The sequence below is a fragment of the Charadrius vociferus genome, unplaced genomic scaffold, assembly GCF_000708025.1.
Source record: "Charadrius vociferus isolate BGI_N301 unplaced genomic scaffold, ASM70802v2 scaffold1401, whole genome shotgun sequence".
Taxonomy (NCBI): Eukaryota; Metazoa; Chordata; class Aves; order Charadriiformes; family Charadriidae; genus Charadrius; species Charadrius vociferus.
Genome location: NW_009646898.1, coordinates 209903 through 236162, shown reverse-complemented (window position 1 = coordinate 236162; position 26260 = coordinate 209903). Strand labels below are relative to the sequence as shown.

General features: G+C 39.4%; 1 protein-coding gene across 1 annotated transcript in view; it reads right to left on the bottom strand.

Moving 5' to 3' along the window:
- Nucleotides 1-5492: 5492 nt before the first annotated feature.
- Nucleotides 5493-26260, bottom strand: part of LMO7 (LIM domain 7) — a 97046-nt gene continuing 76278 nt past the window's right edge. The window contains exons 20-34 of the mRNA XM_009894448.1: nt 24717-24901; nt 23971-24031; nt 22866-22922; nt 20674-20699; nt 20251-20355; nt 18339-18431; nt 16559-16929; nt 14726-14791; nt 14336-14401; nt 12440-12492; nt 10656-10875; nt 9452-9724; nt 7983-8091; nt 6053-6155; nt 5493-5536 (exon numbers count right to left, since the gene is read on the bottom strand). Coding sequence (XP_009892750.1) covers nt 5493-5536; nt 6053-6155; nt 7983-8091; nt 9452-9724; nt 10656-10875; nt 12440-12492; nt 14336-14401; nt 14726-14791; nt 16559-16929; nt 18339-18431; nt 20251-20355; nt 20674-20699; nt 22866-22922; nt 23971-24031; nt 24717-24901 — 1832 coding nt within the window. The remainder of the gene's footprint in view (nt 5537-6052; nt 6156-7982; nt 8092-9451; nt 9725-10655; nt 10876-12439; nt 12493-14335; nt 14402-14725; nt 14792-16558; nt 16930-18338; nt 18432-20250; nt 20356-20673; nt 20700-22865; nt 22923-23970; nt 24032-24716; nt 24902-26260) is intronic.

The window sequence follows — 26260 nt, the reverse complement described above, 5'->3', positions numbered from 1 at the left end:
CAACCCTGGGCTGATGTCCTAGACACTCAAAAACATCCCAAGCAGCACCAGACACCCAAGAATAAAGAACAGAACTGAGCCTTAAATCCACCCAGATTTTAATAGCAATGCAGAGGCCCAGCTCACCTGTAGATACCTGCATTTAAGTGTTTTAACCTTAAACACTTTCGGAAGCTGATGAACAGAGGAAGAGCAATTGGTTCTTCTTCCTTGAACAGCATCATAAAAATTAAGAATTCAACAAAATACGCCAAAACTCTCCACTGTAAATCATCTAGTTTATTTTTCTTCCTAGGAAGTGTTCTCTTTACTTTTCTCCCTACTCAGTATTGGTATAAATAGCAGTTAATTAACCAGTTAATTAACCAACTGGCAGACAAAATCAAATGAGACTACTCAGGTTCAGTTGCACATCGCACCTCCACGATGCCAGGTAGGGAGAAAGGCCCAAGATTAAGAGAAAGTTGTCTCTGCAACTGTCATTACATTGCAACTTTAATATCGTTTAGCAAACATGATCCTTTTTATGTAAGATTACAACCATGGAAAAGGCTTTTTATTGTGTGAGTTGCACTTACACACTGCCATCTTGTGTTGCTAGCGGATAATCGGTTTTGCTGAACTTCAGAGCCCAACACACTCCAAATACTTTAGTGAGGATCCCAAAACATCGATACCGCAGCATTCATAATGTGGGGTTTCTCTGCCTGTTCCCTCCAGGGAAAGGAGAGGAGGAAAGAGTTTTTGTTGCTCACATTTGCCAGCTTGAATTAGCAAACATAGGTTCGAAGGAGCCTTTGTTAAACCAGGCCTTTAACAAGGGTGAGAAACTCGGCTTCAACTCTGCAAGAGTTTCAGCTACAGCTCTTTGAGCCCCGCTAAACCAAAATTCCACTCTCTGTTTGCTCACAGGCAAGCCATTTGGTACAAGCTAATGAAATAACCCTGTTGTTTGTTGGGTTTTTTTTCTTTTTTTTTTCCCCAGACATTTTGTGGGAAAATGAAATTGAAGCCCGCATGGAAATACTTGACACCATTTAGGAAAAGCCAGCCTAGCTCAGAGCGCATCACTCTGTGCTGTGGGACACCAGTCAGGCAGCTCCAGCAGCACCGCAGACCGCGGGTTGCTGAGCTTTCTTCTCTCCCTCTGTTCTTCACCCCCCAGGCAATTTCCATGCCCAAATGATTCCCAGGGACAGGGCAACAGGACTGGTCTTAAGATGCAAGAGGTGCCATGGCCATCTCTGACTTTTTCTGCTGCTTTGCTGCATAACACAATGCTGTGAGAGGGAAAATCATGGATAGGCTAGGATAAATTCATTGATGCCTTGGAGGCTGAGAAACTTTGACCTGTAACCAAAAAAAAAAAAAAAAAAAAGTCTCTCGCATTGTATTTCAAGGCTGGTGATGAGAACTGTGGGGATCCTGAATTTACCGGGTGGGGGAAGGGTGGAGGGTAGCTGTTCATAGTCTGATTCTGCTTACCATAAAAGAAAGCTGAAAACTAGGCAGTGTAGAGGGGCATCCAGACCATCTCTGTTAGGTACGTGCCTTAACTGGGAGCCAGATCTGCACTGCACCTAATTTGGTTCCCATTCTGAATAGCTCTCAGGGAAGCAATCTTCTTCCACAAGCAGCAGAGAGGATCCCAGGCTCCCAGAGGGCTGTGAGTGTGGATATCCCTCAGTAGTCTGTATTTGAGGACTAGGGTCTTCATACCCCAGAGTTCTCACCTGTGGTCTACCACGTCATTACTTACCACAACGGTGGAAAGCAAATGAAATATCTTTACCAGTCCACTTCATAGGAGACACTAATTGAATACCAAAAGCCAAGGCCAAGTCACAAAGGTGGTTGAACAAGAAGCTTGTCAACTTTGGGTTGATGAGGCATTTTAGATTTTTTTTTTTTTTTTAAGCAAAATTTGGAAATAATGTTTGGCACTTTGTAATTTAGTATTTATTAGCAGGGAGTTCCTTGGCACAAGGCAGAACCCATCTGTTCGGGGGAAAGGTCAACAAACAAAAGCAAAACAGGAGACAGGTGGAGTTACAAGCAGGAGAAGTTACAGGAGGCCCACACAGGTGAAGTTCTCCCACTACGCAGAAACAGCATGATGTTCCCTTGCTGCCCTCAGCTATTGCAGCCACAGTCTCTCTCCCCAGTCTGCTAAGCTCTCCTATCCGTCCTTGAAATCCCCTGAGAGGAAAGAGCACCCTAAGCTGCTTTGGCACCCTCACTGCGGCTCCTCATGGTGCCACGTACAAGCTCAAACTCAGAGGCCCACCACCCTCCTAAACCTCCCATCTGTCCTCTTCCTCAGTTTCACCCACAAAATGCTCCCCCAAACTCCTCCAATCCACATCCCATGTTTCCTTCGCTGCTTACAAGGATGCGGACGCAGAAGGGTACATAACTGGGCATGAAAGGCTTTGGGGAAGCCACTGACCAAAGCAATTTGGGAGCCACCGCTGAAAAACACATAGTGCATGTTCCAGCTGCATTTTCAGAAGGAGCAGAACCTAACCTAACATACTTTCAGCACCTCGTTCCTAGTCACGGCAAAGAGGTTTTGGGGAACTTCCACCTCTTTCAATTGTCATGCTTCAAGGGTGAGCACAGAGGACAAAGAATCAATCTTGCCACTTGTATTAAACACTTAAGGCAAAGAGCATGAGGAGCTTGATGGGAGAACTATATACAAAATTTGACATCTACTGTAAAGGAAAAGAGAAAAGCAAGAACTATTGTTCTTACGCGTATTTAGGTGGACATCTTAATCCTTTCATAAAAAATATTTTCCGAAGATGAAATTCAAACAATTTTATATTTCAGCAAATCACCTTAGACACACTTAGCTGGATAGAAAGAAAAAAAAAACCCTTCTAATAAATGCAACATCAGAAATTTTATTTACAAATATACTGTAATTCAACAACCATTTTCCACTCAGTTTGTGGGGGAAAAAAGTGATAGTTACATTTTTCAAATGGGAAAAGAGAACGCTTTCCCTTAAATGGATTCCACAGAATAGTATGCCAACACCACTGAGCAAACAGATTATTTGTTGTATTTAAGTTTCAAAAAAGCAGATAATTTTAGGAACCAGCATATGGAAAGCAATCACATTTGTGTGCATTAAATGCAGCTTCATATTAACCTAGAGAATTCACTTTCAGTATATGTCAAAAATAAAGACAGCAATTGCAAATATATATATTTATATTAGCTATTTCTCTAATGCTCATTTCAAGAGCTTAGAAACAAAATACCCTCTTCATATACCATTGGAAAGTCAACTAGTTGATTATAAGCCTCAAAAATATTTTGAAGTTATTACTGAAAATATACTTATTCTCCCTTGTGCTCTCAGTACTCGAAGCTGAAAAAGTGAAAGCAGATATTCCCCAGATATTTCCTTACTGCAATTACTTTCTTATAAATAAAAATAGTTATATGAAGAATACAATGCATTACTATGAAGACTAGACAAGCAAGAGTTACTCTTAGAAAAAAACACACATACACACAATATATATATTTATAGATCTACATCAGCAGCAATCACCTCTTCTTTTATCTGCAACAGTGGTTTCATATCTTCATTTGCTTCACATGGAGGTTGGTTGTCCAGCTGTTAGAGAGAAGAAATTGTAATTAAAGCCTAGCTATTGAAGAATCTTCGTGACAAAAATTAAAATTTCCAAGTTAAAAATAGTCAGATAATGTTATTTCCAACACCTGTTGAAAATGGTAACACAAACTAAGGTATGCATTCTGAATCTAGCAATCCAAATTTAATGAACAACACAAATTTGAGTTTAATCCAATTATAGCACTGCAAGTATTTCAACTTAAGTAATATTCCACATAACATGCACCTTACCAAGTTTTTAAGAATTATTTTTAGTATTAACATAGAGACAAGGTGACAGCTTTTCTAAATTTGCCCTTCAATGAAGAAATTAAAATTTGCTAAATAACTGTAATGATACTAAAAAAGACCTTTTGTACCCTCTCTCTGCATATACTTGTGGGCATCTGCCAATTCGCTGGTGTTTCGCTACAATGTTCCAAGTTTAAACCACAAAATTAGCACAAAAATGTGCAAAAAAAAAAAATAAATCACACCATAACATTACACAGTGAATATTAATAATCTTACAGTTTATCAAACCTTTTAGCCAATATGTTCACGTTCCAAACTAATGAATAATTAGCCAGGCTGATGTCAAATGCCAACTGCAAACAAAGTAATCTGCATTACAGACCAGTGCTGTGCTGTCAGTATATCTTCATTGCAGTAATCACATAGCTGGTTTTTGTATTATTCAAATAGCTAATTTGAATTACTAATCACTAATTTCAATGCTTTTTTCTGCACCTACAAGTTCTTACAATTCCTGATTCACTCGTATCTCATACAATTATGTTTTGAGGTGCCCACTGGCCCGAGAAGATGCAGTTTGAAGGGAAGGGAATAGAACTGTTTCTCACAGATCAACTCTGCTTCTGAAAGGCACTGCTGTGACTTTATGAGCTGTAATGTCAAAGAGAGACTAAATAGCAATTTATCCATGATAAAGTTCTTGCTTACTTCCATCACCAAATTCCTGACTACTGTCTTGCCAGGAAATAACAAAAAACGGATTATTTTTTTTTTTCAGTACCAAACTTCTACAACTCCTCCAGCAATTCCGCCCACTAAAATAAAAGATAAAGCAACAATAACACGAGCGGGCTTCAGATTGAATCTCCCACACACTTGGCCGCTTCAAATAGGAACACAGTCATTTTGGTGTAGTCTTGTCACCAAGAGGGAGATAAATTCTCCGAACAGTAACTCTGAGAGATAGGACCCGGTGCTCTGGATGACCTCCAGATGGAAGGGGGTGATTCTCTTCCTCCTTCCACTGATCACAGCGGCACCCTTACACCTAACATTAGCCTCTGTGAACGCACTGTTAGCATCAAGGAGAGGTGTGGGGTTTCCTGGTTTTAGCTTGGGCACCACACAATCATTCCTGTGTAGTGCAGGCAGCTTTTCCTCTTCCTGGAAGCCAAAAAGAACCTGAAAACAGTAACAGCATCAGACGCAGAGCTTCTCTTTTTCTGAGATAGGCTTCTCAGCCAGCAGATGCCCAAGTCCTGCTCAAGTGTTGTATGAGTATCCTGTTCCCTTCACTGCCTTCTGGTCCACCATGAGAAAAATGTTCCGGGCTCATGAAGAAATGCGAACATCTTTCCCAGGACGTAACTCATAAATGCTTTCCCTTAGATGAATTTTACAGTTCCAGAGAAATCCATATTTGCTACATAAAGATAGAGCCATATAAAACTCCTGCAACTTGTCAAAATTAGGAGGTTGTCTACCATCATCTATGACAGCAGAAAAAAACAACTCAACACCATTATTCAAAGCCTTAACATCATGCTCCAGTAAATCAGAATTCTGCAAACCATAATAAAGGAAAAAAATTATACTGCACCTTTTAATTAAGATCTGTAAGTAAATCAATTCCTCCTGAACTTGTACCTAAATGAATAACCAATCACAGACCTATAATTCAAATAATAATAGCATCGCAAAAAGAAACCAGCATTTGTGCCACCTGCACAGGATAAACTAATAGCTTTCCAGGTATGCGTTAGGATTGAATTAAGTACATATTCAGATTACTTTTTTTAAAAAAATGTAGACAATTTTTCAAAAAGACTTCTATGTTATCGAGACAAGCCTGTTCAGCAACTGACAACTCCCTGACACCACTTTCTCAGATCTGTGAAGAAAGCAGCATGACTACACCGCGTTGTCTGCTTGAAGCTGCTTAATAACAAGGTGGCAAAATCAGCTACCAGCAACTTAAAAGTTAGAAATGACTACTCTACAAAAGAGAGAAACTGGCAATCAGACCTTGCTGAACCTATTCTCTAAGATACCAATTTACAACTAAACATGAAAGCTATCGAGTGGCTCAGCTGTGCAAACACTTGAGGTTTTAAAGCACAATGAAGAACTACAGTCATGCACACTGCAGTCGGATTGCCTTACTTTTAAATCTGATATAGCAGTCATTGCAGAAGAGTTTGTTGTTTCGGATCCTAACTTCAGCTCCAGAGCGGGATCCTCCAAGGTCGCATCCACAGGCAACGCACTGTATGATAGATGAATAATTAGCAACTCCTTACAAAATATTAGGAAACGAAAATGCTGTTCAAAAGCAGCTTGGGTTAAGCTCAACAAAGCTTGAACCATAAACCCACAATCACTAGAAGCAAACGTGTAACGATTAGTAGATCAAAATGCAACCAACCCTCAGAAAGTATATTAAGGCGACAACTGGACAATGAATAGCAGAGATACACCAACTAAGCAAACACAGAGCAGGACTGCTTTTCGAGATTAGTTCATTAAATCTAATTTGAACTTCAGTTTCTCTGAAAATTAAAACTGGCTCAACATGAAAAAAATTTGTTCTCTAGACGGCAACAGCAATTTTGGCACAGAACACCTGGGTGTGCTACTTGCAGATTTCCATGCGGCACTATACGCTGCTGGCGTCCTCAGCCCTCTGGCACTCAAAGCAGTAAATACTCAGGCACCACCAACTTCCTGGGTTTGCATCACAGAAACAAGTTCTTATTTGGAGAGAAGGGGCCAATTTCATTTTTCTTGAATAAACACATAAATAAAGGGCTTGAAAGCCGTCATGCTAACATTAAACTATTTAACTATGGTGGCTGAACGCATCTTTGCTGTGAATATCAACCACTTCTGGAAGGACTGTAAACAAAAGCGTAACACTCTCCTTACCGAATTCACGAAGCAAAGTACTCATTTGTCTCCAGAAGGATGGATAGCTTGACTGTTTAAATGAGTAATGAATCTTTCGGATAGCAATCTGTTCAACAGCTCATTAATCTTCAGAAATTTGAAAACCACAAATTTGGTATTTTCTTACGTAGATTAGGATTTACAGGTGGACTCCCTCCCACACAATACATGCTCAGCAGAAAGGGAATGACCATCAGCCCCCATGGATTACTCCAGTCCCCATGGATTACTCCAGTCCCTCCTGCTCAGGCAGGCAGGACCAGAAAGAGCTTTGAGTCAATCCCTTGCAATACTCTAGCTGACACATTTGAGCTGGGCATGGAGGGTTCTGTTCTGAACCAGACACAGAAGTCTTTTTCTTTAAGCCATGGAAGAAGCAGGGTCCAGCAGCACCTCCAAATCAGTCTAATTCCTCATCTGGTCCCAGGACAGGGCAACTAGGAGGGCTTTCATATCTCTTTCAGGCAAGCATTTATTCTTTAAGGTCTACGTATGCCCCAAGCTGACTGGAAACCACATAAAACTATGTCTCTGTGCTGAGCATAAGCTAATATACCTAGCTTCTGACCAGGGCTGATTAGCACTAATCTAATCTAGCGTCTGACCAGGGCTGGTTTGCACTAAACACAGCTTCTGATTTGGTGCTGGGTTTTATCCTGCCAGTTTGAACACTGCCAACATGCCCTTGCCTGGAAAACACCATGTGAACACTGTCTGCTAGGATTAGCTTAGAAGTGATCGATCATCTTAAATGATTCAACTGCATGGGTCCAGACCGAGATTTTTTTTTTTTTTTTTTTTTTTTTTTTTTTTTAAGGAGAGAATTTCTCTGGGAGAGGTGGCTCAGTGCCTTCTGATTTTTTTTTGCTGCCTATTTGAAGAAGGAAGAACTTTGATCTCACAGTCAATGTGTCCATTTTACTTGTCAGAGTCCTACTTGTCAGCTCTGGCATTTAAGAAATAGTCCTAGAGTTGAGTGCTAAATGCCTGCAGACAGGACTGCCTCATGGAAATATGCATGCACCACGCTGTCAAGAGTAGAAGGCAAAGCAGGTGATTAGTAGAGCCCCTGTGAGCATAACACTGAGTAGCCATGCGTGCTCCTGATTAGTTCCTGTTCCTTCACGATGTGATTCTCAGCTCTCACCTTAAAGCAATGTAAATGATAACAAAGACCAAGAGATTCAATGATCATGGCTGCTCCTTTGCCCAGAACGTTATTACAGTATGAACAGATTTTCTTCCCACTGACCGACCTAGATACAGAATGAAAATCCTTAAAACCAGCTTGAAAAGGTTTAAAAGACAAAGAAAAGTTATCAAACACTTTTTGAGATTAAAAATAAAAACATACTGGTAAAAAGCGGACTATTAGGCTGCTTGGGGAAAATAAACTGAAAATTAATATTATTTACAGTAGATCTGAAAGCTAGGGAAAGCTGAAGTGTTAAAATTCAGACCAAAGTTACATTAGGAAGAAATTCTGTCACATCCTTGGGAGATATTTCATTGTATAAAATACCTTCTACAAAGAAACATTAAAAGTATATTGTTAGGTTTGGAGATTAAGAACACAGGTTTTGTGCTCCTGCCTTATTTCTTATTTGCAGGGAATTATCCCGAAGGCTAAGTTTTAGCAAGCACTCCTGCCAAGTCCCACCATCTGCACCTAGTTAGATAACAGAAGGCTAGTCCTGGACATATAATATTATGTTAACTCTTGGAACATAAGCCATATGGAGGTCAGTTCCCATGGATCTACCAAGAGGTTAGCAAATGGAAGTGAGAACAAGATAAGCAAACATGGTTAAGAAGGTAATTTTCTTACATTATAAAGGATGTAGGTGCCTAGCTTAAAAAAAAAAAAAAAAAAAAGGGGGGGTCAATTTATCACTAAGTGCCTGAGAGCGTAAGACCAACTGAAGCAGTTTTCACACTGTTGTTACATACAACACATGTAGTTGTGTGGGGATGATTCGCTATAGTCTTATCCCAAGGTATTTTCAAAATGTTTCAAGTACATAAACCAGCAGAGTTATCTACCCTACCACAACTGAATTCCGTTTTTGTTTCAAAATATGTTGCAATTCTTGCTTTCTCCTCCTAGATTAAAACCAACATCCTACTCTGTAATTCTCCAGGGTCACGGGTTATGAGCATTCCTGAGTGCTCCTTGAGATGATATTGAACACATGCCAGGAAGGGGGGGAGGAGAGACCAAGACGAGGGCCATAAAGCGTGGGTTTCAGGAATCTTTTGTTAAAACAAACTTAAGAAAATAAATGTCAGAAATGCCATCTGGAGTAGGCTTTTACTAATCATTTTGGTAACCAACATGCAGCTTGGAGACTGGAGATTTATTATTCCAGTTCCTTTGTTTTTTTAACCCTTGTCAAGCAGCGACGACAAACCTGGAGAACTTTCTGAATGACTGGAGCAGGGAGGTAATACCAGCCCATATTTCCACCATCCTGACCAGACAGAAAACTGGTACTTTTCAGACTTGTTAATCAATCTTATGGGCAAGAACACTGCCGTAGACCACCATACATACAAAGTGCACTCTTTAGCACAGCCTGACATTTATACCTTCCCAGCAAAAGGGCAACCACTCACCTGCTGCGTGTCTGGGACCCTGGCTGGGAAGCAGAGAGGGGAGACTGAGCCCGGGGGGCTGCCTGGGACACGGAGGGGGCTCTCCCAGAGGTGGCTGCAGGAGATGCTTTGCTGGAGGAAGGAGTGCACATGTAGGCTCGGTTTGAAGTGGAGACCGGGCGACTGAAATCTTGACTAGAGGACAGAGATGAAGAGGACGCAGACTGGTTCAGCCATGAATGGTGCCTCCAGGAGCTCGTTCTTGAAGAATCAAGATTGTCCAAAGACTCCCCTCTGCAATAAAGGTACACATACAAATGTAAATGGCAGTACAGCTGGAGCAGAAGAGCTACTATATTCTTTTTTTTTTTTTAAGAAAGAGGAAACTATTATCCTAGCATTTTAAAGATTTTCTAGCATTAATATGTTTGTCTGATCACCCTATGCAATATTCTTCACATACTGATTTAAAATGTTTAAGCTGCAAACTATCCTTTATGTCCAGCCCTTGTCTCATGGGAAAAAAAGCAGGCAAGGCAAAAGAGAGGCAGCACTTAACCACTACAGAATAAAGGCAAAACACTCTTCGCTCCAGCCTTATCAGGGTGAACCGTATCAAAAGCTGCTGTACAGCAACGGACCTTAGATACCAGGTTTGTTTTTGTTTTCTCCAAGGGATACCAGATCGAAATAGCAATCCACCCAGACCGGATAGCATCGTCTAGGTACAAGGTGTTGGCCCAATAGCCAAACACTCTCCTGACTGATAACTAGGCTGTTTCCTAAGTGATAAATCCAACATTCATACATTACTTAAAGCAAGAAACAAACTCCAGACTTTCTGACATATTCCTATGTAGGAAAAAAAAAAAAAAAAAAAGGTATAGTCCTTAGCCATAATAATCAATTTCCACAAATTGTCATGCTGAAATTCTTAAGCACATCTGCCAACGGCAAGGCACACGTATTGATTTCCATTGCTGGTATACCGACCAAGAAATAAGCAGTTCAGTTATTTACAGGTGACACATCCTCTACTTGCAAAAAGCATTTAATCCCAGCTGTAATACTGCTACTTTCTTCTATCTATGCTGCTATTCAGTTTACCTTAGAACATTTCACAGACCCGATTTGTTTCTGTGCTCTGTAATACAAGCTGAAGTTTAGAATAACCAAACAAAAATATTTGATGAGAGACAAAGTTAATTTTTAACGCGATTCCTACCTCCTCATACTATTGCTGTACAGACTAATAGGCTCCTTATGTATACTGGAACTGCGCTGCCTAATCCAACTGCTGTCTGTGTGTAGAGATGTTTTCTTCCTCATTTCCTGAAGGATTTGCTGTCTCTCCAACTCTGCCGCAGACAGGTTGTGCTCCTTCTGAGACTTCTTCTGCGACTCACCCACGTTCCAGGACCTCTCTGAATACTTGCTCTGAGTACCTGTCGGGAAAACATGGGCAAAATTCAGCTAGACACAGTAAGGCTCAAAAGCAGCTATCACACATCCGGTATTCTGGCTATAACTCCAAAAGCAGTCATTCACCACTACATTCACAAGTTTCTCCAGTTCCTTTTTGCAGTGGGGTGACCAGTATCAAACTGGGCAATACATCATTATTATTACAGGGGTTTTTTAATTAATGTTTCTGTTAATGTGGCCTTTTACATGATGTTTAATTTAAATACAAGTAGGTGCTTTCCCTCACTTCCCAAGTTTATATGCGTATATATTTGTGTGTACACATACACACACACACGTATTTTTAAAAGGGTGTGATCTCTTTTAGTGCCACAATTTGGACTCTTCCTCCAATGCAAACTAAAGCACATATGGATATATAATTGAATAGTGGGATACCTTCTTTCCCTTTAGGAGTTCATATTCTCTTCTATAAGTCGTCCCTGTTTTCAAGAATTGTTACTGTATTCAAGGCACTAAACACATCACTTTGTATGAATATTGGGGGGGGGAGAGTGTGTAATCTTCTGGCCTTTGACATTTTGGAAGGGGAAACGAACAAGCCATCTTTCTCTGATATGTCTTGACATGTTAGAAAGCAACAATTATCCTTTACTTCCTAGATCCAGTAACTATTTTTTACAGTAAGACTAATTAAGAAAATTACTCAGCGATAAATCATTCAATTGAAATTTCAATCCCTTTAAATGCTGCTCTGACTACAGATTTGCTCTTGGTTTTATTGCTATAGATTACCATTATAAAATATTGTGGATGTTTACTTAATCAGGTTCAATGACCAAGCTTTAATGTGTGAAAGCAGCGCTGTCAATCTGCAATATCTTCTCTAATACACAATTTACTTTCTATGATTACTTCTGATTACTTTTTTTAACCATGTTTTAGACACAGGCATAGCTTTCTGGCATTTTCCACTGTAACATATTTATAAAACTGGTTGGTTTGTTTGTTTGACACACATTTCTCTAGAAATGCAGTAATGTAACTGAAGGACAACCCAAGAAAGGCAGCAACAAAGCAGCGGCCAAAAGACAAGCCACTGTGACAGTATCGAGAGCTGACTTCTAGCTGTGTTATTCCTACACTAGCTGAAGTTAAAAGGAACAAACAGTTGTATTAAATACATTAGCATCTTGGTACGTGCAGCATTTTTTACTGACAGAGTCAACACAACAAGAGCATATACGTCTTCGATGATATACCTACATGATTGGTTTAATCTCATATAAATATTAGTCATCTAAAATTTAAGCATCGGAGTTCCATTTGTGATCACTGCTATGGCACGTTGAGAGCAGTTAATCATGTTTGCCCTAGGCTTATATGTTACTGTACGAATTTCCTCTTGCTGTTAAAACTTCATTAAATTGTGGCATGGTATGAATTTGAATTACAATGCAACTACCAAAAAGCACTTTGACAATTATTTTTCTTAGGATGACTATGTCTGACACACCTTTTTTTTTTTCAAAAAAAAAAAAAACAAAAACGTTTTAAAAATAATGGAAACTAAACAGTACTTACCATTTCTGATTGTGTTGAATTCATTCAGTTCTGAAGTCGACTTGGACTTATTCCTAAGGAGATAGAAAACATTCATTTCTCTATCTCAACCAGGAGAACTCATCATAGACAAAGATCTTATCATTACAGACTACAGATACACAGCCCCTTTTTTCACCATCCCTCCCATCAAGAACTTATGCTGTACTTAAAACAAGATGCAAAAACACCCAAACAAAGCTCAACAGACTATTGAGGGGGGGGAAAAAGATGTCAGCATTTAGAAGTCAATAGCTAATCACTGATGAAACATTAAAACTGTATTGAAAGTTCCCAGTGCTTCAGGTGTAAGGAACTGAGCCCTGCCCTGTGGAAGCTTTGTGAAGACTACAGTAAGACAGCCAAAGAAGTGATAACTTTCAAAGCAGGTTTATAAATTACTTAAATTCATGAGAAACTTAAATCATACTTCAGCACTGTTACTAGCAAAACACCTCCTCAAAATGCAGATTGTTCTCCAGATATTTATTATTCACTGATTATACCCAGCAGCATAATTTTTTAATGAGTTTTAGCCAAGAAATGTCATTCAATATACAGGAAGACAAATGGCAAAAAGCTGGTTTTCTGACAGCACTGAGCAAGAGCTTCAGCAAGACTTCTGTGCCATATTAGTCTCAAGTAATACAGCCAGTTATCTTAGTTTAAAATACTTTGGAAAAGAACAGAAATCCTTTGCTGGGTCGTAACTTAAAGCTGCTACAATTATGTGTTCAGATGTGCAGCACTAGCTGCAAAACAGCATTTTGAGGGAGTCTCGTCCTTTGTCTGCAAATAAATGATGCATAAACTGCATCACATTTCTTGCTCCCCTGAGTTCTGATTGTCTGTCCTATGGTGCAGACCTATTTTATTATCTTTTTGATAAGATGCAACAATTTCACAGTTGCTTTTGATAAACAAGAGTTCCAAAGAGCAGGTCAGCCTTGCCTGGGATGCTTTTAGCACCCGAGTGTCCTCCTCACACATATATCCGAGATGTAACTATTTAGTGCAGGCACCTTCTGAAGTTAGATTTAGATCTTCCATTAGCAACAGATCCATTAATTGTACCCTGTAAGTTTGGGGGTTCCTTTTAATATAAAAATGGTATGCTCATGTTAACTATAAGAACTGATTAAATATGCAGCAGGGGTGATCCTTCAGAGCTACTGTAGGATATGATACCATCTAAGACAAAGACTTGATACAAAAATGTTCTGGATTTACATTACTTCAACATTTTTTAATCATAGCCCAGTTATTAAAAGGGAGAAGAAAAAGCTATCTATTCAAAGAGTCCAAATCTGCAATGGGTAATATATTCTATTGAAATAAAAATAAACCAAAACCAAACAAACAACAATAAAACTCCCAAACAAACCACCAGGCAAAACAAAATAGAAAATAGCCAAGGTAACTTGACAAGTGGCACATCTACTATCTTCCTGACAAATACACTGCTGCTGCCTCTCACTTCCCTCCCTGTTTACTCTCTCTTAAGTTGCACAATCCTGACTGGGATGACTGCACCTTCATTTGTATAGGACATTACGACACAATCACAATACTATCTGAAATTGTTTTCCAGCCAGATAAGTCTAGTACCACCCACATATTTACTTCCTTACAGTTCTGCTTCTCCCAGTAAAATCCTACTGACTGACTAACTGTTGTTTACAGCACAGCGTACAATTTGCCAAAAGTTTGGCTGCTTGTTTTCTCAATATGAAAACATGCCATAAAAACTGCAAAACACAGCAGCAATATAAAGTACACACTTAGCTGCCATGGCTAAAATTTATTTAAAGTTTCAAAGCCTTCTGACACAGAAGTGGTGATGTTACAATCTACGCTGAGATTCAGTATCATGCATACCTGTCAGCAAATGACTGGCCAGGTTGCTCCTCAATGGTTTTAGAAACTTCGTAACGCTCATAATGCCTATGAAAAAAAAGGAAAGATACATGATGTTCATATACAGAAAAAGACACACATAGACATAAATATTTCCTACTAAAAATATTCAAAATAGATCCTTAAGGGAACAAAAGGAAAAAAATCCCCAAGAGTTAAAGTTCTAATGAGGCTTAATTTTAGTCAGAAACACAATTAACAAAAGAAGGCAGAGAAAGAAAGGTTGTTATAAAAACTGCCTGAAATTACATTTTTGTAAGTGACAAGGAATCTAAGCCTGAGGGCGCCAAAATGGTTAATACTTATTGATGAAGATGTTTCAACCTACCTATTGATTCAATTTCTTCTTACCTGTCAATGAGAGGATGGCCAGCTCGATCCTCTATTGTTTTAGATACTTCATAGCGCTCATAATGTCTAGAAGCAAAACACAGATAAAATACATTTTAAACGCAAAAACCATTTTCTAGAAATTAAGCAAACAGTAAGTATACATCAGAAAAACGAGACAGTTCAAATACGTTAGTTAGAAATGTGAAAATACGTGAGAAAAAAAACCCCAAAGACCTTTTAGGGTGCTGCAAAAATCACAAGTATCAGTGTATGACAGTGGTTATCTCATCTGTTTCAAAGCCAGAAGGTAAGCTTTGTCCAAACACAGAAGTACTCTAAAAGTTACGTGTATATTGTAGCAAATTACGTAGATGCAGTTGGTAACCCATAGAGAAGCACTCACTAACTTCCACAGATAAAGCTCTTCCAGCTGCCTGCCCCCAACCTCAGTGCTCTTTGTAGCAAGCATCAAGCCTTCGCAGAGGTTCATATAACATTTTAGATTTCAAGCTGTATCTTTGGATGTCATCATAAAGCAAACATTTAACACCAGATATTTTAAATCCCGGTTTCACTGAAGTTGTTCCTTTACTGTTAAGCAAAGCCATCCTTGTCTAGCAAAACACATCCTTTGGCAGCAACCTCAGAAGCGATGAAATCCCCTGAGACTAAAGCATATATCAAGGATTTAGATATGCAGATATTGCAGCAGTTGCCGCACAAAGTCCTATTATCTTGCAATTGGAGCAAGCTAAAACTGTAGAGATAACCTGGCTCAGCTGCCAAGAAGAACCTGTTTAGCCATTGTAAGAACTGTGCCTCTGCTTTGCTCAGCAGGGATCTCAAGCAGCAGTCATTTACAATGAGCTTAAGTAACTCCGGGTCTCACTGTCTCCCCTGCAAATATATGCAACTTTACAATCATATTTTCTTCTCCTAGGACTTAACCTGATACCATGTGTTATCTTCAGTCATCTCTCATTACTTATACAAGGAAAGGGGAAAAATCCTCAAGAGAAACAGCAAAGCTAGTCATACGCAAGGCAGTAAGCCAAATGCACATGAAATAAGGAAAAGTTACTGTTTTAATCTGTTTCAGACAGATTAATCTCCCATGATGCCTGTAACAGTAGTCCAAAAAATTCTGGGCAAGAACATGCACTTGTAAACTAATAGCTGGGGGGGTGGATTGTTTGGTTTTTTGCTCTAATCTTTTTTTTTTAATAAACAAGCTTCTGAAGAAGGGAACGGAAGAAACGTTCTCGTGCTCTAGAACAAATATATCCACAGCGGGGGTACTTCTAACAGGCTATGATGTCCAAACCAGTATCTGTTCACTCATATACCATGATACCCCTCATCGAAAAATTAACCCAGTAGTGCCATTGAACTTTATCGTTGCATTTTTGAACTAAAATGAGAGGAGTCTGGAAAACCTGTCACACATTTGTTGGAAGAGAGTGAACTTGGTATTTCTTCTGAAAGCACTGTATGTTGAACCACTGCCTCTCAATTTACAAGCTTATGCAGGGTTCTTACAAGATCTTCACGCTAAGTGCTTCAGGTCATCTTTGATTTGGCTGCAATTGATGTATTTACACTTCCTATTTAAAAAACGAGCTGAAGTGGGTTAATAGAGTACTTGATTCATGGGGAAAGACTGTCTTGTGCCTGATTCTTCTACCTTTAGAAAGAGTCTATCCTGTGGTATCTTGCACTGACTGATTAATCTACAGTACGAGTCTTACGTGAATACACTTACATATTCAGGACATACGCAGTCCCTTTAGAAATGTATTTGAATTGGTAACGCAGAAGGAAGAGAGAGCACATCCCATCACAAGCACACACCTTTGGTACTGAGGAGGCTCCACTGACACCTCCCTCTGCCTTTCAGCCTGCCGCCTCTGCTCCTCCATCTCTGCCTGCTGCCTCTGCTCCTCAGCATATTGCTGCTCCCTCTCTTTACGTTGTCTCTCAAGCTCCAGCTCCTGGAGTTCCCTTTCTTGCTCAAAACGCAGGGCTGCTTCTTCCTGGATCCTGCGTTCCTCCTGAAGCCTCCTCCTTTCTTCCTCCTCATCCAGCAAGCGTGCCGCCAACTCGCTTCCTCCATCTCCTTCTGGCTCCTCAGGAGTATCTGCTTCAGGGCTTGCCCTCCAGCTGGACGCAGATGGAGTCCGTGCAGGGACAGACGTTATGTTTAAGGTTAGAACAGTCTGCTCCTGTAGCAAAGGGGAGGGAAAAAAAGAAAAATAATGTTTTTATGCAAGGGAGCTGTTTTTTAAACAGGTTGCTCACTCAGAAAAGTTCCTTTATTCTTTGAGGGAAGACTGCGTAAAAAAGCATCCCAAACACTTTCAATGCAAGACCCAGGGTGTACATTGGTTTCATTTTTTGAGTGCCTGCTAGCACATTCTCCTAATGCAAGAGCTTCATTCCACACGGCAGCCTTAGCAAGCGCCACAGGCAGCACAGCCACAACTATGTGAAACATCTTACTTTCTGAAGTATCACTTACATTTCAAGCCATCCCATCCCCACTTAGATATCCCAGGAAAACAAACTCTTTCATGATACCCAGCATTTCTCCCTACTGTTTTGACTTCGAAACCTGACACCTACCTAAGAGCGTATACACTAAGATATATGCTGCACATGTACGTCAGACCAATAAATTTCACCTGAATCATCATTTGGAGGAAACCCCCATCTCTCCTCCATTCTCATACCATTTGAAAGTCAAGCCTCAGACCTACCACCCTATGACTCTTCTCTCAGATGTGAAAAAAGGCCTTTCAGTGGTCAAACACATTTTAATGGCAGAGAACAAATACTGTTTGCCTACTAAGGACTGGTCCATCTAAACTTCTAATGATGAGAAATATGAAATGGTTTACATTCTTGTATAGCAAAGGCCTCTAACAGCTCAAACAGCTTTCTTATTGAAGTCCTAAGCCTTAAATTACAGTCTACTTATTCCTGACTGTATAAACACAACTGATCTAGCTAGAATGCCTGAAGCAGCACTCGCATAGCAATAGACAAGAGATATCTCAGACACCTCCCACACCCAGGAAAAAAACCTGTTCATCTTCCCATAAGCAACAGCCACAAAAGTCAGCATCTACAGAAACTACATGCATTTGATATTTTGAAACATATGATAGCAAATCTCAAGCTGATTTGATATGTAAGTTTACCAGAGCTTGGATGAACTGGTTGCCAGTAACAAGCCAGGCACTTACGAACATGCCTCATGATGAAGTATTGAAGCGGAATTCTAACAAGTAGCATCAGGAGGTAAATATACAGCAAAGGCGACCATTTCATTCCGGTCACAATAATTAATACATGCTGTAAGTTTTGCCAACGTATTTTTGGTGTCAGTCACCCAACCAATCCATAAGGAACAAAGTCAAACTGAACAGGTCTCAAAACATCCCATTTACTCTTTCCTTGCCATTTTTGCAACCTCTTTCTACCAAGTCATAGACGACAATTTATTTTCCCAAATGAGAAGATAAATGACATAGCAAAATAAATTATTTGCCTGCTTGCATGCATCTACTTTTAGGGAAAAAAGTCATCATGGAACTAAACAGTCAGAGGTGAAGCCATATTCATAGCCTACCTCATCAAAATACTTGGAGCTCTCTTTTTCTGCTTCTTGCTTAGCTCGTAGCCATTCTTCCCTCAGTTTTTCTTGTTCCCGTTTGTATTTCTCCTGTTAGGTTAGATCGAAGTTAAACGTGCAAATAAGAAACACGGTATTTTTTATTTGCTTTAAAATGTACTACTGGTATTTAATGTATTTTTTAAACAGACCAGCATGGTGAAAACATGCTTGAGCTACACTAGGACATTAAGGTCTGCCACAAGTGAATGAAATCCTGGCTCAAATCAATCCAAAGGAGTTCTGCAATCGATTTTAGAGAATCCAGGCTTATTACACACTGAGTCTTATAACAACTGACCTCATGTTTGTTATATTCCCCATCTTACAGTTCAGTTCCCATTTGAACAAAAATCAGCTATCTAAGGTATTTCTTGAAAGATGGAGTGATTATATTTGATTGCATTGGGCACATTAATACGGTAAATAGAAAGTGATCACTAAGCGAAATATGAAGCAGTAATTCGGTTTAAGCAAGAACTCTTGGTCTTTTGGAAGCTTATCTAAACAAAAAAAACAATTTCTGGACCTCCAAATTTGTCCTATGACAGGATTTGGTATGAAATCAATGTAATGTCTTAAGGCATTGCTAAAGGTACTCAATAAAAGTTTTGGTGGTTTCGTGAGTCACCACTTAGGTTTTGGGAAAAGCATAACATTTAACGATGTCAAAAGTATTCTTTTTAAGATGTTGGAAATAAGCAAAGAAAGACTTCGCTTCCTTTCTCTGTTGTTTGAAAATTCATTACTGGTATCATGGGGAAGAGAAAGAACATTATTACTCTGGCAAAATTTACTACTTCAGGACTAAAAAGGAGAAGCAAAGAAAAGCAAAATGATGGCAGAGGGGCTGAGATTGCTCTCAAGAAAGGGGAGCCAAGGTTTACATTCTTTAAAGCCGTCTCTTCAGGCATCAAATGGAGAACCCAAACCATGACAGAGCCCACAAATATGTTTAGGAAGGCACAGCTCTTGCCTTGCAGAGTTTGTAAGCTAAAAAGATAAAACATCCAAAAAGCAACAGAGTTGCTACGCTGTACTTTGACATAACAGTTTTTTGCTGAATGCACCAAACTTATTAAGAGGGTTTGTGCAGAGTAAATTATGCTTACTGACACCTCTCCTAGCCAACAGACTTTAGATAACTACGTTTAATTTGATTTGCAGAGATGTGTCTTGTTGAATGTGGTTGAATGGGCTTATGCTGAGGTCTTTGCAGAGATGTGTGCTTGGGTTTTGTGCTATCCCAAGATGACAAACATCGTCCCTTCCTTCTGCAAGACTTCCCTCTGTCTCTAGCAACTGGTTATCAAGCTGGTTTTGCATTAGTAGGTTGAGCTTCCTGACTCACAGAGGTCCTGGGAACCAGGTTGATTCCAACTGATTAGCTGATAGCTAGACAACAGGATGCTAGCAGGCATCTCACCATGGCACTGGCTGCCTTCTCTTCATCTCTGAATATAAGGCAGTATGGATAATCGATGGCAAAACTCACTCTAGAGACAATTTTCTTAAGGGGAAAAAATAAAATTCATTCAAAAGTGAAGACTACTGTCCCTTAGGTTTTGTTTATCCTTTAAATTCTGTTCCCAGGAAGAGCATACTGGCCTTGTGACGACTGAGCACTTCTCAGCACTTCTGGCTGTAGTGAATACTCAGTCTGGGTTTGATTTCATGAAGCTCACTAATGCATTGTCCTCTTTTTGCTGAATAATTGCTGTTATGTGTAACTGTGCAGCCCAGCAAATGTATCTAAAGTCCTCTTAAGCCATCAGTAAGAAGGGTTGCAGAAGTCACGTGTTACTCTTCTTCCCTAACAGTTGCTGCACCCAAGGGATTCCCAGCCTATGATTATGAAGATTAATTATACCTGCAATAAACGGTCCTGCTCCTTTTGCCATTTTTCCTGTCGTTTCCGTTCTTCCTCTTGATCCCAAACCCGACGACTAGGAGCGCTAATGGATGGGACTGGGAGCTAATATAGCACAGAAATGAAATAATATTATCTTCTTTCCATGAAATCGACAATCTACATTTTAAAACACTTTTTTTTTTTTTAATGAGAAATAAAAAGCTGTTACAAACACTACAGCTTGATAGTGACAAGGACCTAAATCGGCCTTTTCTTTAAAGGGATAGAAAGCAACCATTCCACTACACGTTTGAAAATGTTAGTCAGTACTCTTGGATTTGATCACAGTTTTAAAGCAGTACAAAAAGCAATAGAAAGCAGTGGACTTCTTGAAAAGACCAGGATGATACAACTAATTAATAGTTTGTAAATAGTACTTACATCAGGCATCGCAGGCTCTGGGCCTCCTGTGAGATTTGGAAAACAAAAACCAGCAATTATTAGAACCATACACATTCACTACTGCAAGACTTGTGCAAATGTGGAAAGTCCGAGCTTCAGACTCAGCTTGCCTCCTTAGTAAGCCATGCTTGCATTTTGCCCTACTGAACCTACTCGAGGTCAGAATTCATTAGGTGCTTTCAGCTCGTGTGCACAATTATTTAAAAGCTTTACATGCTTACAAATGCCATCAGCAATTGCTTGAATTAGCAGTACATCTCCCACTGTGGCAATACAGAGGTTCTTTGTCACACCTCTCCTATTATTATTATTCTGAAACCCAACTGTTTAGCATGAACATTAACCAGAACGCTGCTCCAGGGTAGAGCAGCTACTCACCTACTGCCCTTGACGTGAATTAAGAGGAATAGACATCCACAGGCAACTTGTCTACCACAAAAGCATGTATTCTCCCTTTCCAACTGTCCTCCTTTCCTAGCCCCAAAAGCACACCTGAATTTCGTGAGCTTGTCACCATTCATCGCAAACCTTGTGCTATTTGAGGCTACCACGCTTGGTCTTATCTTGTGCCAAGATCATTATTAGGGAGACGTGTACTATGCTAATATATTTAAAAAAATCAAGAAAACGTGGAGAAGCACAAATTTAAGTATAATCGTTTCCCAAGCATCATCACTATTGTTGTTTGTTGCTAGTGTTACTTGTTACTTAGCTGTCCAAATTTCAGTTTTAAAAAAATGCATAAAAGCAACAAGTTGCAACAGCTTTCTGAAGTATGACCACATGAAGTGGAGAAAAGGTCAAATTTAGGATACAAAGGACATCTAATGCGTCATAGACTGGTGTCCAACTGTTGTGGACATATATATATATGCACAATTTCATCTTCATTATCAGATTGCAACAGCCACAGTGACAACAGGACAAACAGACTTGATCTCCTGTAATTGCACCAGGAGATGCTAAAGGGAAGCATAGGCAGCACCTATCTTTGCTTTCCTCTTATCACCCCTGTAAGCTTATGCTGGTCTGTACAGGTTTAGAAAGAATAATCTTTCATACCACTGTAAAGCTAAAGTGTCAAAAGTTTAAAATGAACAAAGCTGTACTGAGCATACACTCTAGAAATGCACCCTTCTCCTCCCCCTCAAGCACAAGTGGAATACTTCAATATTGCTATAAAATTTATCCAAATAAAAACCAAACTTCATAGCCAGCCTTTAAAAAAAAAAAACAAACAAAAAACCCCAAAAAACCAGAAAAACCAAAACCAACAAGCAGCAAAGTACTACCATATTGCAGATACAATGCAACAGAAGTATTTAAAAGCAAACAGAACCACAAACACAGATTTACGCTGTGGCACTTCACATATCACTTCTGGAAAAAAAACAGAAGCCATCACCACTGAAGGCAAAGTCCTGGCTCCACTAAAATCATCAGCAAACCTTCACGCTGAACTTCTAGTGGGCCAGAATTTCACTGTTTCAGGCTACAGCAAAACAGCAAGGCATACATAGTCTGAAGACAGCATTAGACATACAAATTAGTGGAAGTATGTGAGTTGTGACATGCAAAACACCAAAAAGAAACCTACAAAACCAAAATTGAGTACCTCATTTTTTGCCTTTAAAAGCTAGCATATTCAATTCAAAATTTATATTGGTCTTCTTGGGATCTTGTGACATCACCACATTGTAGAAAGCCAGCAGCTGCTGGCCTTTTTCACCAATTTAGATGAAAGCACAGAGCTGCAACTCAAGATAAACTCAAATCCAGAGTTAAGTATTTTATCAACAGCTCTTTGATATGTGCGCTAAGACTCTGAATTCAACGTTATTCTTGTTTTGTAGGTAGTAGCAAACCTGAACAGAGAGTGATATCCTTCTTACTCCTACCCAGTGAAAAAAAAGTATGAACAACATAGAAGAGACTTAAACAGCTCTAGATATAAGAGAACACACAAAGACCCATTACCACAAAGGTAGACCCATGAATTGTAAGAATAACCTGATGACCCTGGGGAAAGAAGGGAAATTAATTATGTTGCTTCTTGTAACTGCAACAAATAATTCTGAAGAGGTATAGTACCCAGCACCAGACTTGTTAGGAAGAGTGCGCAGCAGGAACAATTTCATGAAAGTACATGAAACGTTAGCCCTTTGGTTTACCTTGTTCAAAAAATTGTGACCGTCTTTTTAAGTTTTTCAAAGAAATAGGTTCAGAAGCTATTTGAAAAATACAAAGAATACAAACAAGTCAATAAGGTGCTGTCTTTTTTCTTTTTTTTTTATTTTTTAATGACTATCACCACTTGATAACAAACATATCAGACCTTCAATCTACAGTAACATCACTTCAGAAAAATAAAAAGCCCCTGAAACACAAAGGAAATCTAATCTTTTATAGTAACAATTACAGTTTTTAGTAGGTTACACCATATACTGATTAGTATTTCATTTTTATCACTAACAATGTCTAACTATAACAACAGTCCAAGTGTCACACTTGGACTCAGATTCTCCCTGTCTAATTTAAGCCACTTCAACTGAGATGCCAAATTGGATTGAGAAGCCTAATCACCAGTTAAGGTCATCAAAAAGGCATCTCCAGAGGGCAAATGATCTCTTGGGGAAACTCTTATAAATTGCCATGCTCACTCAAGATAAAATGAATTACAAAGTTCCCATTTCAGGATTACTGTTCCATTAGGAAGTCTACATACCTGGTATCTCTCACTGTCATCAAGTAAGGCTATAACTGTTTGTAGCATCATAAGTAATTATTATTATTATCAAAACCATCAACATCGTTCTCCAGGAACAGAAGTAAAATAATAATAGTAAAACAACCACTACCCCCAAAACCTCACTGAAATAGGAGAAAAAAAAAAAAATTATTCTTTACACTCTTCCTGGGCAGCAAAATAAGTTGATACTCATACTGACTCAGTCTCCACACGAAGCAGTGGCGTTTACAATAAATTGTGTGCCTTCTCTTTCTCTTTCACCCCTACCACACAGTGAATTTACAACCACTAATGCCGAGATGGGGGGTTGTCACTGCTTTGTTGTCAGTTCTCCAACTGCCTAGCACGTCGTGGAAGCAAACTACACCCAGTTTGGATGCAACTAGATCTCTGTGATACCTGTCTAGCTTTCAGTTCACTAAGGTCCCGCTTCACCCACTGTATAAAGCTGATGATGATTAGAGGTTTAGTGCCTATGCTTGTTCCAAATCCACACAAATAACAGACGAAAAGCAATGGTAGTTTACCTCTTTGTTCGCTAGAGCCAAGATCTCCTTGCATTCCATTTATCAACTTTGCTTCTGTATCCTGAAAAACAATACAAAATAAAGGGCTTAGGTTCATTACATTTGTGGAAGTTTATCCAATTACATGTCTCCCCTGACAGCAACTGTCTATCATGAAACACTTCAGAACACTTTTCACAGAAAGATACAAAACCATCAAAAACTTCCTGAGGGTATTATATGATAAAATGACTGCAGGCATTTGAGGGGATCAATAACCAGCTGTGAATTGGTGGATGAAATAAAAACTATTAGTTTGCAAGTTAATGCCAGAAGGAGAGATCTTCCTATTTCACCTCCCTGGCAAGCAGAGAGTTATTTGCAGACAATTTAAAAGCACATATACGAGAGTTTTTTGGGGCTGCAACTTTCACTTCATTTCATTTTACACTAATCATGGAGGTAGAAGTCTTTTCTAAAGAATAAACACTCTATACATTTTAGTTAAAATATAGGCTGCAAATATTTTAATATTTGTCACTTAGCAGTGTCCAGTCATGAATGGACAGTAGCAAGTCTTTAAAACATCTTATTTACCTTAGTAAGTACATGGCTACATCTCCCTATTTGCTGTATCCGATATGTTCCTTAAGCAATACAAGTAAAAGTAAGATTTCTAATTTTTTTTCCATCCTCCCCCTATCAAGGCATTACATTTTACTTTCTTCCTTCCCCCAAATCCCTTGACCCTTCAAAACCATACTCACAGAACTTCGAAGGCTGCTGGAGAAATCTCTTTTTGTTGATATGGTGGAAACACTTGAAACGTGTTCTCCAGAAGTTGCATCAATCCATTTATTTTCAGATGTACCTATAATGTTGGTAGCCATACTGGTGAGATTGAGGATTTTATGCCTTACTTGTGGCAGGGAAGGCTGGTCTTTGCCCCAATCTTTTTGGTATGTGGAGGTTCAAGAAATTAATGTAGACAGTAATGTCAAAGAACAGAACAAGAGTTAATGAAAACACATTAAAATAACACAAAAAAGCACATAACAGAAGAAGGAGACACACAAATCAGGTGGAATTTGTGAAGACAGGAAAAAGGGCTTTTATGAGCAGACCGCCTTCCCCAAAAATGCAAGTGTTAGTCATAAGCCAGGTAAAACTTTACCAGATGTTTTGCTAATATGAACTACAGCAGCTCAACATTACACAGCAATTAGTATTCATTGGAAACTATTCATTAGCATTAGTAAGGATCGAGAAAATTCTTCCACCTTACTCACACAAGGTACAATTTGACTCACGCACTATCCAGGGATTGTCATTTTCATGTCCATGCTTGTCAGGAAGCACACAGGGCAAAAAAAACGGCAGTCTAAACTAAATGAGCAAAACTGATGTGGCGAAGACAAATTATAATCTTCTATCAGACTCCATCATTCTCCCCTCCCACTACGTAAAATTTATTCAATGAGTTCTTCTCCACTATTCTTGCTCTTCATTTGTGCTAGGCCCTGCACAAGTTGTGATTTTTTTCTTGTCTCTTCCTTACCTCACTATTTTTTTCCCCACTTGCTGGTAACTTATTCTACCTAGCTTCTCACTAAAAGAATGTTTTGTGCTTATACTGAGAAGGAAGTCATTGGTTGCACTTCCAACTCTGGAAAAATTCTTTTGGGATTTTGAAAGGGTATCCTGATTAAACCCATGGCAAGTCTAGAGACGCTACAAGGCCTTCAGCCAGGATGGAACTCCTCACTAGCCAGAATGGGTAAGGACCATTCTGGAGAGATTACAGCATCGCAATATTTGGGTCAATGGCCAAAATCATAGCACAGACGTGCTACATCATCCACAAGCTCATATGCCACCTGCAATAATCCCTGAAGAAAGGAACCCAAGATTCACCTTCCCTGAAGAAAGGCAGCTGGTTGATTGAGGGAGAGAGGGTCTAAACATTACTATCCTCTAGAGACCAGCCCCTCTTTGTTTCTGTGGTATGGCAGGAAAGAAAATGTTATATTCCCTTGTGTGGTGGTTGCACACTTTTTTACCTGTGCATCCTCTCAGAAACAGGCCAGAGCACAAGAGAGAGGTCAGTAGTTCAATGCTTTGCAGACTTGCTTGTCAATACATTTCTAGTGCACGAGTAGTTAAAAAAAGCCAAGTAGTGTTAAAATGCAACAGACATGCTAGCAAACTACTTAGCTTAGATACATATGACTACTGTAAGGGTAATAAGGACTCTCAGCTGTCACGTACAGCAGAGACAAAGCTTATTTGCCTTACAGAGCATACTGTATCT